The 16,294-nt window shown below is 35.3% G+C and overlaps 1 protein-coding gene across 5 annotated transcripts in view; it reads right to left on the bottom strand.

The window, feature by feature from the left end:
• Window positions 1-16,294, bottom strand: part of FER (FER tyrosine kinase) — a 411,880-nt gene that overhangs the window by 96,120 nt on the left and 299,466 nt on the right. For all 5 annotated transcript variants that reach the window (XM_037138612.2, XM_037138614.2, XM_037138615.2 and 2 more), the window contains one exon: window positions 8,751-8,874. In XM_037138612.2, coding sequence (XP_036994507.1) covers window positions 8,751-8,874 — 124 coding nt within the window. The remainder of the gene's footprint in view (window positions 1-8,750; window positions 8,875-16,294) is intronic.

Here is a 16,294-nt window from a genome sequence, read left to right as displayed (position 1 = left end):
CATAAATCAGGTCTGACCAGTTGTCACTCAAATCTCTGGGGTAATCATGAATCCAGCTCCATGGTCCTGAGATCTCTGGCCTGCTCTGTGGACTCAGTGAGCTAGGATTCAAGAAGACAGCATGGGATGGCTGTAGGAGAGTCCACCTGCCAGCCCTGTACCATGGAGCTGTGTGGAGATGAACCAGCCCAGGAAAATATGGGGATAAGACCTACAAAGTATTCTTATTTCAATAATGAAGCTTTCTGTGAATCAGCATTTATTAAATGGCTTTATATTGCACCATAAGAAAGCTATCCATCCACATGGTTGATCATATTCACAAAAGGGAATAAACTGGGAACACATCTAAAACATAGTTTAAATGTTTTGATTAGTTTCACAGACTGTAATTAACTCAGTCTAGACTTGAGTCTCTTCCCAGCTGTATGAGAACGGGCAAGTTAATTTTTTTATGGCTTAATTTGTTCTACTGTAAAATGGAGATAAATGGTACCGTCTCATAGAAATATGAGAACTAAACAAGATAATAAATGTACTTGCCAAATAGTAAGCACTCAGTGAATGAGTGATGGCCATCTTTTGGAAAGCCTGCTTAGTACACATCTCATTGTCTGAGGCTTAGCCCTTACACACAGAGATTGGCTCCTATAAATCTACGTAACAGCAGCCCTGCATACACTTCCCTGTCTAACCATGTTATTCATTCTAAAACAGGGGTAGGCACCTAATATAAGCTGGGCTAATCAACTCTTTCCACCAAAAATTTGAAATTAGACCTTAAAATCTAATTCATTGTCTGCAGGTGTTGGACCTAGAAGGTTATCTTGATTCAAATGTCACTCGAGGACCTTTTACAAATGGGACAAAAGGATGGTAGTCTTCAGAACAAAAGGGGAATGAAGTGGCAAGATCCCAAGAATGAAAGACTAAGTAAACACAGAGGGCAAGACCCAAAGAGATGCAGCCCTGGTCCCTGCCTGCTTCCTGGTTCCTCATTCCAATGACTCTCAAACCCAGCTGAACTTCCTGTCCTTGGGTTCTGTACAGTCAATTTTCTTATAATAAATCTCTGATTGCTTAAGTTCACTTACACAGTTTCTGTTCTTTGTAATCAAATAGGCCCTAAGAGAAAATGGTAACCTAACCATTTGTATATGTTTAATGTAAAACATCACTTTCGACATACTGAATCAGAAATGCACTTATTGTAATGAACTGAGTAAAAGTCATAAATCACAGAGAAGGTGGTATAAGCCAACTTTCCTCTATCATTTCTATGTAACACAAGACAAGGCTGGTCCTAATCAAAATCCATGAAACAGCTTTGACATGCTCCTATTCCCACTTTCCCCCTCTAACTCTCAAGGACTTTCAGCCTGCTGACTGGGCTGCCCTGAATTCCTGAACAATGTCTTACATGTGCTGCATCTTTCCTACTAGTAACCATAAATCCACCCTTATCTGTCCTCTGACCCTTTATCCCAAACCCCGCATTTTTGTTTTCTAAGAAGGGGACCAGATACTCTGGTACATTAACTCAGGCCAACATGTTAATTGATTTCAACATAAGGGAAGGCCTCCATTTTAATTTCTGGAAACATACACGTGACTTTTGGGAAAACCCTTAATTAAAATGAGTGAAACTAGTGATGGAAAATTCTGACACTGAATAAAGCAGCAGCATAAGTGATTTTTGGAAAGGTGTTCTTGTGATATGTTTTCTATGATACTCACCTTGCATATACAAATACCAAACTGGGCTAGAGAAAGACTGAGCTAGAGAAAGACTATATATTTTTGATACATTTAAACTGCTGAGCAGTCTTCTCTGTGTTGTAGCAAAATTGGTCTAGAAGCTAAAAATAAAAGTACAACTTAATATATTCAAAATTGTAGTAAAATATTGGAACAAGAAAATCAGTCTGTCAATGCTTACCCAAATAACTGAGATGATCACATTTCTATACCAAACCTGTGTTTCTAACTAACAGATAAAGCAGGAAGGAGTATCTCAGCAATGGTGTATAAAAAATGAAAAAACATAAATTTTCAAGCTCTAATTAAGTGGGGAAGTAATAACAAAATATTGCTGCATTTCGGTGACTGTTCATTAAAAAACAACAACAAAACCTTGGCCTATTTCTAGAATTACAGTTCACAGGCTTCAGTATAGTCTTTTCTGTTTTTACTCATGATCATAAAGAGTACAGATGTTGAACATAAACTGAGCCATTATGCCAAATACCACCTGGCCCTCTTCCTTGAATCTAACTGGTCAGAACACCAACCCTCATGGAAAGCAGTGGAATCCAGTGTAGGACTCAATGTGGCTCTAGACCCAGTGTGCAGGAATCACGTCCTGGAACTGCCTCTTTTTCTGAACATTTTCTTGTGTGGGATAACTCAGTATCCCTACCATAAATTTCCTCGGGTGTGCAATGGTCCTATGTTCTGAGGATCCACTCATTCACCTCTAGAGGCTGAGCACTGTCCCTGGCTTTTGGAGTCCAACAGTGAACAATACAGGTAAAAATCATCACCCTCACGAATCTTACATTCTCAGATGCTGTATCTAAAGCACTTAATTATGCCTGATACCAGTGGGTGATCAATACAAGTCAGCTGCTAGGATTACTAGTGCTTGAATGAGACAGAGTAAAATGATGGCACTGGAATGAGAGGGAATGTGTTGGAATAAAGTGAGCATAGCTAAGACCTAGCGGTGAACCTGCCACTAATCGCTTAGGTGACCTTCATTTAATCTCTTTGGGCCTCAGTTACTTAGTCTATAAAGTGATCTTACATCCCTTCTATTGACTATATGGCATATCATGAAAAGATAGAAAAAATAAAGTGTCAGAAAACACTGAAGAAAATATTTCCCTTTGTGTATTTTGGCTTTCCCTTACCACTTAATGAAGATACATTAGGCAGAAAAATACTTTTTTCAGTATATTCAAAGGTTAGGAAAAGCTCAGAAACTACGTACCCAGTTGCAGTTAAAAAATAGTGAAAAATCCTCAAGAATCACTGGGAAGAATGTAAACGATCAATATCATACCAAATCTTTAGCTTCATAAACTGTAAAAATCCCTGCCATGGCTGGGTACCTCAGGGGGTTGCAGGCTTGATCCCCAGTCAGGGCACACACAGGAATCATCCACTGGATGCAGACACAGGAAGGGGGACTCCAAAAAACTGGAATTTAGTTGTTAACAATTGTACACTTATTCTTACATGTTTAAACTTCAGTCACCTTCAAAGTACTCTCCATTTGATGCAATACACCTATTGAGACTTATTTCTACTACTCAAAATATTTTTTAAATTTGTTGATTTTAATGCCTTTTAGTGCTTCTGACACTTTTGTTTCACCTCTTTCATATTGGCAAAATATTTCCCTTTGAGGACTTTCTTCATCCAGAAAAATGAAAAAAAAAAAGGTCACTTGCAGAGATAATGGGTCAAAAACTGCTGATCACAGTGTAGTGTGGGCAAGTGCACTCATTAATCTCTAGTCATTAAATGGGCAAACACATTGAAAGAGTCTTCAAAAAAATTCACCGAGGCTGAATGCAGCCTCTCACAACACCAGCAGCAGGCACACTGTTACAGATGGGTTCCTAGAACACTCACCTAGCAGGGGAAGCCTGCACTACAGGGGCCGGCCCTCCAGAATTTAATTCCTGTTTTGGGGGGCTCCTTCCTTGTAAGTGGAACAACAAATTGATCTTGCTCTCTCAATAAATCAATAAATAAAAATTTAAAAATATAATCACAAAATACAAAGATAAGATAGAAGCAGCATCTTACATATACCTTGAAAGTATGCATATATCTAAACCTTATCAAAAATCATTGGATGACAAAAACCTCCTTCTAAAATGTGGTTAAGTGAAATGTAATATCATTCCTTTTTGGGAAATCTTAGCTTTCCTAAACTAGCTTTTCCAATAAACTTAAAAATAAAATTGACCCCATACCTATACCTTTTCACAAATTAATACATTGTCAGAGTTTTGTACATTTTATTCAAACTACTTTTCTTTTCTAGTTAAAAACTGTAGCATTTTAACTTTCTTAAAATTATACAAATGCATGGCTAGGAATTCCTACCATTCTGCCAAATGAAATGGTATACATGGCCCTTAGTGAGAAGGACCCTGTTTACCTAGCCAAGCCCCACATCTGCTGCACTCCACATTTCTATGACATTGAGCTCTCTGTAGTTCCATGATTGTCTTACTCTCATATGAAAAACAGAAAACTTGCAAACAAGTTTCCTTCCACTAGATTATTTTCCCCCCCTCTATTTAATGACATACCCATCTACCAAGTCTCACTCAGTCTCCTCTGCAGAACCTTCCCTGGTCACTCCCACCACAGCTTGCATCCTCACAGGTCATATTAGACCCTTTTGATATTACTCCCTTGACATTTCATGCATATAGTCATTAAATTGATTATATTTCTTTAAATTTTTTTGTTATGTCCACCTATAGGCAGAAGCTGTGATTTTCAGAGGCAGAAGCTGTGATTTTCAGTTTCTATCACCCTAGCCCAGAGTAGACAACTGTTCACATTTGTTAAATATTAGAACTCTTGTTTTCAATGGATTAAAAAAAAAGACCCTTAGTAAGCAGTGAGATGAATTTGGCCTTATATACTTTAATTTGTAGAATTGTTAATCTTACTCCACAATAGCAACAAAAATATCATTGTGGTAGAGGAACCAAAACCAAAGAGGAATTAGTACAAGATCAAAATTAGAAAAAACAAATCAGTCTACAGCACTCCTCCAAAAACACCTTTTCCTCTATTGATGACATAGAATATTATGAAGTGAAGAAATGCTTCCAAAACTCGCCAGAGATTATGGCCTTGAACTCACACACAGAGCAATTGAGATTTTCCCTCCCTTTGCTTTCCCTGGACACCAAAAACATGGCACAAAACCAACTGTTAGCAAGAATCCTAAGTAAAAATAATTGCAGAATTTGTTACTGATAAGACAACAATTGTCATTATCATCCAATCTAGTATGCCAGCCTTCAGTCCATTTGACATTGAAATTAACCGAACCTGGTACTTTGACTAGAGCGGCATCTAACAATGCACTAGCAGGGCGTTGTAAACAAGCCAAGGCCAGTGGTGCACTTCGAATATGCACGCAAAGTCCAAGGAGGAAAAGAAAATACCACACCGGACGATAAAATAATAATAAATAAAATGCAGCTGAATACAACAAAATTAAAATGCAAAATATGCAGCATTCTCAGCTATAAATAGAAATAGTTTCAATTAGAAACCCACTTATGACGAGAGCTCTCCTGGAAGTTAAGTGGGAATTATAGGAAGAACATTTTTCAAAAGCAGGCCATTCCTTTATGTAATTTACTTGTTTTCATTTTATAGTTGTCATACTTATTCACCTATAATGAAACATCACTATGCTCTTCTTACAGTAATCAAAACAAAAAACAAAGCTAAAGAAAGAAAATGTGTTCTCCGGTAGGTAAAATTTTAACTATTTTGAGGAGAAATAAGTACTGAATATCAGTGACCTGTAATCAGTGAGCAGGATAAATTTATAATTTCATATAAAATAAAAGGCATATTTAAAATTGTTGCTTTGATTTGTGGGATGAGGACTTTATAGTTCACAGACATGCATATATTTTAGCAATATTTTGAGATGTCAAAAATAGGTCTTGGTGCCTTTCCTTACTCGAAAAAATGAAACTTTTCATCATGTTTTAGGTTAATTGATTATTGAAATATCTTACTGGAAAATTTATAATTAGAAAAAGTATTTTTCACTGTAGTGAACACTGTATTTGATATGCCTTAAGAGCAAAAAATATACAACATGTCTTGAGTGTATCTTTTAACTATAATTCAATTAAGATTCCATTGCAATTACTACTGCTACCACAGAAATAGTGTCGCAGGATGATACATAGGAACGGGGTTTATAAAGCACAATTCACTTCCATAAAAAATTCAACCCAAAGAATGACTTACAGTGTTATATACTGGTGAGGTACTAAAATGAAAAAAAAAATTGTTCATTCATCCAAAAGGGCATTTACATAAGTCAAAGTGAAACAAAAGACAACTGGCTAGAGATAGTATAAAATTCATTCTGTGATCATGAGTAACAAGGTAAATAATAATACCAGATAAAGTAGAAGAAATCAATGTAATAATTATAGAAAATTGTTACTGTTGCTGTAACTAGTAAGAAAAATCATGTCAAAAAAGAAAAGTACTTAAAAATATAAAGACAAAATATTCTATGTCACAATGACAAAATTGAGGCTTGCGTGTTAATGCCTGTCAGTACCCTGACAGATCTGACTAATCACTGGAATCTTTGTTGTAAATCTTGGAATCCCCCTCAGTACACTATGCAGAGAGCCACAACCAATCACTGAAAGTTGGCACTGAAACCTATTTGTCCAATCTGGTCTCAGTGACGTTGTTCAAGACATTCAGTTATGGGCCTTCCCTGCAGGCAAATGGTACGTGACTATACAACCTTCTAGGAAATGTGGTAAAGCATGGGTTTACTTTCAAAAATTGGTGAATGCACAAAAATTTTTATAAAGCAAAATACAAAAATAATATTACAGCAGATAATGCTATGATTTGGTGAGTGAGATAAAATTTTAAAAACTGACTGCCATCATTCTGACCAGCATGGCTTGGTGGGGAGTCATCCCACAAAGCTAAAGGTCGCTAGTCAGGGCACATGTCTGGGTTGTGGGTTCAGTCCCTCTTCAGGGCACATGCAAGAAGCAAGTGGCCAATGTTTCTCTCCCTCCCTCTCTTCCACCCTTCTCCTCTCTCTAAAAATAAATGAATAAAATCCTAAAAAAAGAAAAAAACCCTAACTGCCATCTACAACTTAGAATAGATTCAATTCTGATGAGACGGACATTTAAAAAAGATAAAGTTCTCCTTTTGCAAGAAAAGCAATCGAATGTGAATTTCTATTTAAAAGCCATAGGTCTAATGGTCTGAGAAAAAAATGAGTAAGTAGGGTAAAGAATCTGATACCCAAAGTAGCTTTTACACCTGAGCAATCAAAATTATAGATTTCCCCTAAAAGGCAAAACCATTTATTGATACTTTTAGCAAAAACCATTTTCATCTAATAAATAATGCAATTTTTGCCATGAATCAAATGCTTTTAAGTCTTTTTTAAATCATTTTTTATTAATATTCAAAGACAATTGTCTCCCTTTTCCCACCACCATTTCCCCCCACCCCACCCTCAATTCTACCCCACTTTGGCTTTGTCCACAGGTCCTTTATACACGTTCACTGATGACTCTTTCCCTTCTTTCCCCTTTTATCCCCTCCCTGCTCCCCTCTGGTCACTGTTTGTTCTTAATTTCAATGTCTCTGGTTTATTTTGTTGTTGTTTGTTTTTTATTAGGTCCATTACAGGTGAGATACTAGAATGACATTTTTAGCTTATTTATAATGTATTGTTGATCTCTATAGAAAGTCAAACATAGATACAATGAGAGTGGCTTAGTTTTAGGTGTCTTAATTTCCAGAAAAATAGTTTCCCTATTGAAACATTTTAAAGTATATATGTAATCGTTGAACCACATTTGAAACATAAGCCATAATTTTAGTGTTAGGATAAAAATGATCACTAAGTAAAATGTGCATGGAAAAAGAATTAAGTAAAAAATATCCACTAAAATAAAATAAATGTGTATATCATGGGAAGGTAACTGTATTCTGCTGTAATTATACATACTATATAATGTTAAGTCGAAGGCTGAATAATAAAACACATTAGAGAAACTATACCTCAATCACTAAAGAAGCTTAGATGAAGTCTATAACAGGTCAATCTGACAGTGAACCCTGCTCCACAGTATTATCCACAGTATTAAACAGTACTATGTGCTGTTTCCAACAAACAAAAGCTTACTCACTCACTTCATTTTGCTTATGTAGAGAGTCATATTTAAGGCTGGCATGAATTCTGCAAGAGCTCTTAACTGGTACTAACATTCGGCAATAAAGAACATTTCCAGCCACAAGCAATTATATATAAACATAATCTGTAAAACACTGAGAATAAGTCACTGGTTGTAATGTAATTAGAAAAAGTTTTCTAAAATTTCCTCTAAAATAACTATTACCCTAAAATCTTTTACCCTTGGTCACATTCACTGTCATGAATTGTTGTTTTACTATTATGCTTTTCCATGATTTTATAAGTAATTTCTTTGAAAAATGCGAATAAGGAACACATGATACAGTTTGACTTGGCTTTGAGACAGCAGCTGCTTACATGACTAACTTGTGATACATCTTACCACTGTGTTACTCATGATTATAACAAAGCAAGTTTTAATTAGTAGGTAAGTCATTGCCTACTTAGCTGTGCTACCCTCAGGTAAGATAGAAAACAAATGTTTCTGTAAACTATACAGGGTGGGGCAAAATTAGGTTTGCAGTTGTGAGTACATAAAACAAAGAGTTTATTCTTGTATTATTATTTATTAATTATGGTATTTTTTCCATATGGAAAAAAATAAATTTACTTTTGTCCACCCCTGTATAAACAACTATCAAATAATGCTTTCATACACAATATAAAAACCAAGATGAAAATGTAAGTTTTGTAATGGAAATGTACTGCTGTACTATAGCAAATACATGATTTTCCTGAATTCTAGTAATAGAATGGGAAAATGTCTTAAAAATGTTCTTCTTACCTGTGTATACAGTTTTTACTCTCAAGATATGACATACCGGAGGCAGCATCTAATGCAAATTTCACCAGTTGTTTGGTTTTTATTTCATCTTTCTTTCTTCTTAGATAGGAAAGGAAATCACCTCCTAGAAGAAGTGACAGATGAACAATGAGACAAAATCATGATGAAATTCACATTTATTGCCTATTATGGATTCCTCACAGAACAAAAAGCAGTCCATGCTTGGCCATGCTTTTTGTCCATTTTGTTTGAGGTGGGGATAAAAGAACATATGAGAAGAACACGTCTTATTACAAAACAGACACTATTAATTTTCCTGAGTACATTTTAAGTACTTTAAGTACCTCATACCCTATTAGCTAACATGAAATATTCAAAGTCATAGAATTTCTCACCAATTTGCTTGACTAAAATTTTGTAACCAAGTTTGTCTCTAATACCAAATTAAAGACTGTACTTACTATGAATTAAATAAAAAAGTAAATGATATTGAATAAGTTATCAAATTCAGTAATTGCTGAAAAAGAAAGAGATTATTAACAATACCATCACTGACAATAAAGCCAGAAAGTGGGGGGAGCTATGATTTTGCTAAGATTTTAGGTTGCACTTTTGTGTATAAAATGGATTCAGTGATGCAGAGAAACACCTTAAACCAGCATGGTCCAAAAGAAATGTAACACAAGCCACATAGTAATTTAAATTTACTGATAGTTGCATTTTAAAAGTAACAACAAAAAGGCGCAATTTGTTTTAATAATATATTTTTCTTTAGCTAATGGATCCAAAATGTTACTTACCGACATATATACCATAAAAATTTTAGTGGAGATATTTTCCCTGTTAACATCCTAAGTCTTTACAATATGTTTAACACTTAGAGGACATCTCAATTTTTATGCAATTTTTACCTGAAATATTTTATCTGTATTTAGATTTCATAAAATTTAGATTCATATATATACATATTTAGATTCATATATATACATTGTTCCAAATGCTTAATATTTCCCAATATTTGGATAATGCATAAATCCTTAAAACATTTAAAATCAAATACAATTCAAAATTCAGGTTTTTAAGATGCATTATCTACATCTCAAAGCTCAGGAGCTACACACGGCCAGCGATTACCACACATTGCACAGCATAGCCGTAACCTATGCATTCATTGTTCATGCAGCATTGAAGGCTATGGTTTCTTTTTCTCTTGTTAGTGTATACTGTATGGCATTAAAAAAAGAAGTTTGTTCTAAGTGAAATAAGACAGAAAAAGTCAAGAACCATATGATTTCACTCCCCTGTAGGATATAAAAGTGAAATTAAAAAAAACGAACAAGACTAACAAGCACAGGTTCATTGACACAGATGACAGTCCTGTGGTTACCGGTAGGAAGAGGCTGGGTGGGAGGGGTAGAGGGTAAAGTTCCCAGATGTACTGAGACAGAAGGTTTGACTCTGGGTGGTAACACACAAGGCAATATACACATGATTACTATAGAATCATGCACACGAAACAATTGTATTAACCAATGTCACCCCGATAAATTTAATTTAAATTTATTTAAAAAGTTAGAATACTTTTAAAAGTATAGTAGAATAAAGTTCCTCTAAAAATAATCCTCACTTTCTCTTCTATATTAGGCCTTCAGATTTTAAGCCAGATTTTTGCAAGAGAAATTAGCATTTTAATTGGCATTTCGTAAACTTTTCTTACCCTATTCACCATGGCTGTAGGTTTCCTAAAATAGAACAACTCTAGATGTACAGACTAAATGGCTTTTTCTTTAATGAGAGTACTCAGAAAATGAGAACCAGCCAGATTCTTCTTATAATATTCTTTTTATTCACAAATCAAGGGTTACACAATTTTACATGGGCCACTTAAAAAATCAACCAGCCTTATGCTTAAAAATAATTTTAACAGTGTCTGACAGTTCATCTTTTTCTGTTTCTTTTTAAGGAGAATATGAAATGTATTAAATTACTAGGAAGATTACTGAAATAGTTTCTATCAAGTTTAACTTTATTTTCTGAACAAAACACACAGATGCAACAGTAATCCACAAAATTAGCCACTAATTTCTCAAATAGGTAACAAAAATGTCTATTAAAATGGATTTAAAATCAGTATTCAGTTCAAGTTATTACTTGGACTAATATCCCTATACATGTATTAATGCTTCTTAGATCGCAGGTAGGAAATACAAGGCCCGCAGGCCTAATCTGGCTTGGCACCTTGTTTCTACCCAGTGATAGCATAAAGCTCTTTGCCCCTAGCTGAGAAATACCCATATTTTTGGACCATAAGACACATGTAGGTTTTAAAAGAGGAAAATAGAAAAAAAAATTTGAAGAAAAAAATGTGGTAAGATATTTAATAACATAAATAACAATAGTTCACCAATGTAAATGTCAATAAAACTCAACAGCAGCATTAATAACCATTATTCCTGCCAAATCGGGGGTGGGGTGGGGTAAAGGTGCGTCTTATAGTCCAAAAATACAGTAGTTACATTTGCATAGTCCAAAAACTACATTCGGCCCTTTGAAGGCAACTGTGAGGCTGATGAGCCCCCATCCCATCTCCATGAAAATGAGTTTGACACGCCTGTGTTAGATATATGTTGGCCTTTTCTAGAGAAAGTGCACCCTTCTGGTCTTGAAACCACATAGCATTTTGTTGATGCTGTGGAATAACTTTCAAGCAAAAACATCTTTACTGGAATTTAATTTAAAGTAGCACAGGACAACCCCCATGTTCTGTCATTTCCTAATATTATTTATTTCTTCCCCAAGTTGGCTCATATTCAGCAGTTTTCCATCTGCCTCCTGCTCTTTTTAAATTCATTCTTTCCTACAGTCCTCCTTATACTCCCATCCCTGCCCCAGAGTAGTCCCTGTGAAGAGAATTGTACCTGTGTTGTTCAATATTGTAATTTCAGCACTTACCATGTGATTAAGAATTCCAATTCCAATTAGGAATCTTGGTGTACAAAAAGGACAAAACAAGATCACTTCCCTTTTGTAACTCTGTATTAACAAGGCTTTTTCTCAGTATGAGTAGACTACATATCAAACCAAGACAGGAAGGATCATTTTCTAGCATTCTTCACCAGTGATGAATTTCTAGGACAATGCTTGATATGTTTTTATGGCCAACTTTGGTTTACTAGGCAGAACGTGGCATAGTGAAAAAGAGCATAGATATTGAAATAAGACTGACCTAGTCTGGTTAGTTATATGGACTTGGGTAAGTTATTTCATCTTTCTGAACTTCTTTAAAACAAAAATTAATTCCATTTATTTCTCAAGATGGCTTTGAAGACTCATTGTATCTAAAGAACTAAGCATGTGCTGAGCACATAATATACCCAATAAATACTACTTCAACTTGAAGTTATTTGCTATACAAAATGAGGAAGAACTGCAGTAGGGACTGGGTGTTTGCCATACATTTATTTTCCCTCATTCACCTCAATTTCTTTCAGGAGACTCGCCTTCTCCCATTTTTGGAGAGCATTAACCTCACCCCCAACAATAAGGGTAGTCCTAGACTGGCCTAATCAATGACATTCACTCCTCTGAGCAAGTGACTGGTTGAAGGACAGTACACGACTTAACTCAGGTTACTAAGACACTACAAGAAGGTACTTAAGAAGTGAAAGAAATTGGTTTTTTTTTTTGAGAGAAGTACCAAGAAATAAGCATGCTCCGCAACTGAAAGTGTGGAACATGCCATACGGCGAAGACTGGCAGCCTTCAAATGAAACTATTGCCAAGGAAAGCAGAAAGGAGAGAAGGAAAGAGAAGAGTTTTGGGTGACACGCTGGAGCCACTGGGTCAAACAATGCCTCAAGAGTAACTTCCTTCTAGATTTTTCAGTTAAGTAAACTAAGGAAATCTATAATTCTTTATATATTTTCTGCACTAGCAACTCAAGGATCCCTAATGGATAAAATAATATTTATATCAGAAGATCATTTGGAGAATTAAAAAAGGTAATATATACATGTTAAATGTCTGGAACAAGTAAGAAACAAGAGAATAGAAGCTATTACTCTCAATAGCCCTTGAAGATGTCTTACCCCATGCTATGGAAATTCAGTCTTTTGTGTTGTTCAGTATTGATGGGACTCTGAGAAACTAATCTCATTAAACGAACTTGGTGAAATTATGTAAACAAGAATATTAATTTATCAATTAGTCATTGAAGAAAAGAGATCACTGGGACAGTACCACTAATGATTTCTTGTCATTAAATCACATAAGAATATTAACTTATCTTCAAACAACTTCCAAGTTTATTAAACAGATACTAGTCCCCCATGATATATAAAAGTATAATTCATGTCCCGTGTGTTTTAGGTTATAAATTTGTTCCTGATAAGTTTAGTTTATTTGTGTTCATTTATACATTTAAAATAGGATTACAACCAAAGCAAGTAATAAATTGTACAGAGCTATTTGGGGGCTTCACTTATGCCATTATTTAGGTTCTTCTCTAAAAAATAAACATTTGCTCTTGAACTTGTACTAATGAGAGTTGAGGCTATCAGCCCATCAAAAACAGAGACAAACTCTATACAATGATAAACAACAGAAGCTGATTCAATTTGTACTCCATGAAACACAGAATAGACTTTATACAGCAGGAGATTAAGTCAAAACCATTCTTGAAGAAGAATCAATGCAAATACTTAGGAGACCTGGAGTACACAGAAGAGATTAAGCAAGACATCTAATGAGGTGATGAGGGTTTATACTAAGAACTATCCAAAGAAACAGCGAAGATAAGACTTGGAAAGACTCAATAGAAAGCTAAAAATGGATCAGCTTGTGAGGAAAGATGAGGAAGATGAAACTCTAAAAAACTGAAAATGACTTCAACAATGTACACGCTTTTCTGATTCCATTTTCTTCTTTTAAAAAAAGCACTGAAACAGCTTGCTCCCTAAGTAGTGAAATTCAGCCAGGCCAGATGCAGAGCTGAGTGTGTGGGTTAATACATGACATTAGTCTTTTCAGATGAGGTTCCTTAATAGCCATGTTCTACTAACACTGCAGAACAGCAGGAACTTTTTGCATTTCTCCTTGCAGATGATTTTTGAGAACATAGCTTGGTAGCAATTATGATAACAGCTCTCTGAAATAGGAGCGCATTTCACAGTACTTTTAACTTGCTGGTTGAAAGGGCACCAGATTTTATACACATATAAAATTTTGTATATTTTTATATATACATAAAACCTTGCTAGACATTATGTGAATTGCCACTACAGATTCCAGAGTCTGTTTTCACAAATTCTCAGAATGTCAATACTAGAAATTACTGTGGAAATAATGTTTTTTCATATTATGTAGGAGAGAAATAAATTTACGTAACATTTTTAAGGTGGTGATTTTGGTGATATTATTGAAATGCTAAGGCAAGTGTCTGTGAACTATGGCCTGGAGGCCAAAACCAACCACTGCCTGTTTTTTGTAAACAAAGTTTTCTCGGAAAACCACCACACTCGTTCAGTGGATGCTTTCAGGTTAGAATGACAGAGCTAGAGACTAAACGGCCTTCACAGCCAAAATATTTTACCACCTGGATGTTTACAGGAGGCTTGACAACTCCTGTTTTAGGGTGTCAGTCAGTATTTCATATAGCTGTAATCCTTTCACGTAAATAATTCTTAGGATTGCTTTATCTTTTTTCATCTAAGATTTTACTTTTCACTGTGTGTGTGTTTCTTTTTTTTCCACCAGGTGTCAACAGTGCTTATTTAATGCTCAAAAAGAAAGCTGAAAATGTAGATTCACCAATGAATTTTATGTCTTAAGGCTGACATACATACTTACACACAAAAGCACACACATAGTAAGATCATGAGTCCTCTACTACCCTCCCCATCCACAGCCCACTGTCTGCCACCAATGCAAAGAAATGCCACTGCCTGTCTCTCCCTGCTTTCCTGCCAAACTACTCCCTTTTCTACTTCGTGAATTCCTTCCTACGCCTCTCAGAGCTGCCTTTGATTTAAAGTGTAAAGACAAGAATGGGGAAGAAAATCAGGTGTAGAAGATGTTGGCTCTAACGTCCTCTGGAACACCCTTCAAACACTTAGATGCTACAATAGCCTTTTTTAAATAGAAAAAAAATCAATGAAATGCTATTTTGATGCCTTTCTCTGCTGCAGAAAAACCTGCAGAGATAAAAAGAAGGCACCAATTCAAGCTTCCAGAGATAGATTTTGAAAAGACGTGGGATAAAAAGACACATCCAAAAGTATATTTAAACTTAATGAGAAATATATAACAGCAATATTTTATTTATTTAAGTTCTCCGGAAGAACCTTTTTTTTTTAAAGATTTTATTTATTTATCTTTAGAGAGGAAGGGAAGGAGAGAGGGAGAGAAACATCAATGTATGGTTGCCTCTTGTGTCCCCTGCTGGGAACTGGCCTGCAACCCAGGCATGTGCCCTGACTGGGAATCGAACCACAATCCTTTGGTTCACAGGCCCGTGCTCAATCCACTGAGCTACACTAGCCAGGGCATAACAGCAATATTTTAAAAAGTTGAATTAATTATAAGCTAGATATTTCTGGGACATTAAATAAAGGTCCTGAAATCAATTATATAAATGACTTTTGTAAGAACTATTACATAATCTTATTATTTAAATTAATTAGAAATGTATATGCATATCTTCATATTTATACATCTGTCATAAAAATTAAGTTATGCAATGGTTTTGTTCAGAAATGTATTCACCAATTAAGAATCTTCCTATCAAATTATAAAAATATTATTTTAAATATGCTTTTAAAGAACACACTGTAGCAAAGAATTGGGGATGTCAGTATGAAGGAAAAATCAGAATAAATAGGAGTCTCCTTTTGTACTTTTTATGAAGCTGTGGTAAAAGACATATCATAAACCATCCTCTTAATTGTTAAATTGTTAAGAATTTTAGGTGTAGAATATAATTTGGGTAATTGTATGTACATTGCTGTATAACAGATCTCTAGCACTTTTTCACCTTGCATGACTGAAACTCTATACCCATTGAAAAATTCTCTGTTTAGCCATGGCTGGTATAGCTCAGTGGAATGAGTGCGGGCTGTGAACCAAAGCGTCACCAGTTCAATTCCCAGTCAGGCACATGCCTGGGTTGTGGGCCAGGTCCTTGGTATGGGTTGCATGAGTGGCAACCACATACTGATATTTCTCTCCCTCTCAACCACACACTAATATTTCTCTCCCTCTCTTTCTCCTCTTCCTTTCTCTCTAGAAATGAATAAATAAAATCATTAAAAAAGAATTAAGTACACAATATTAAAAAAAGAAAAATTCCCTGTCTTGAAAAGCATATCCAAAGGGTCAATAAGCACATGCAAATGTGTTCAACATACTCATAAAATAGCAAAACCACAATATCTTACTTGGTACTTCATAGCTACCAGAAGAGCTAGAGTCAAAAATAGTGAACATACCCTCATGCAGGCCAGAATGTATGGAACTGAGACTCATCTACTCTTGGTGAGGGTGTAAGT

This window comes from Artibeus jamaicensis, unplaced genomic scaffold (assembly GCF_021234435.1).
Source record: "Artibeus jamaicensis isolate MK-2021 breed Jamaican fruit bat unplaced genomic scaffold, CSHL_Jam_final contig_402, whole genome shotgun sequence".
Taxonomy (NCBI): domain Eukaryota; kingdom Metazoa; phylum Chordata; class Mammalia; order Chiroptera; family Phyllostomidae; genus Artibeus; species Artibeus jamaicensis.
The sequence above is the reverse complement of the archived record's forward strand: the minus strand, read 5'-3'. Positions and strand labels throughout refer to the sequence as shown.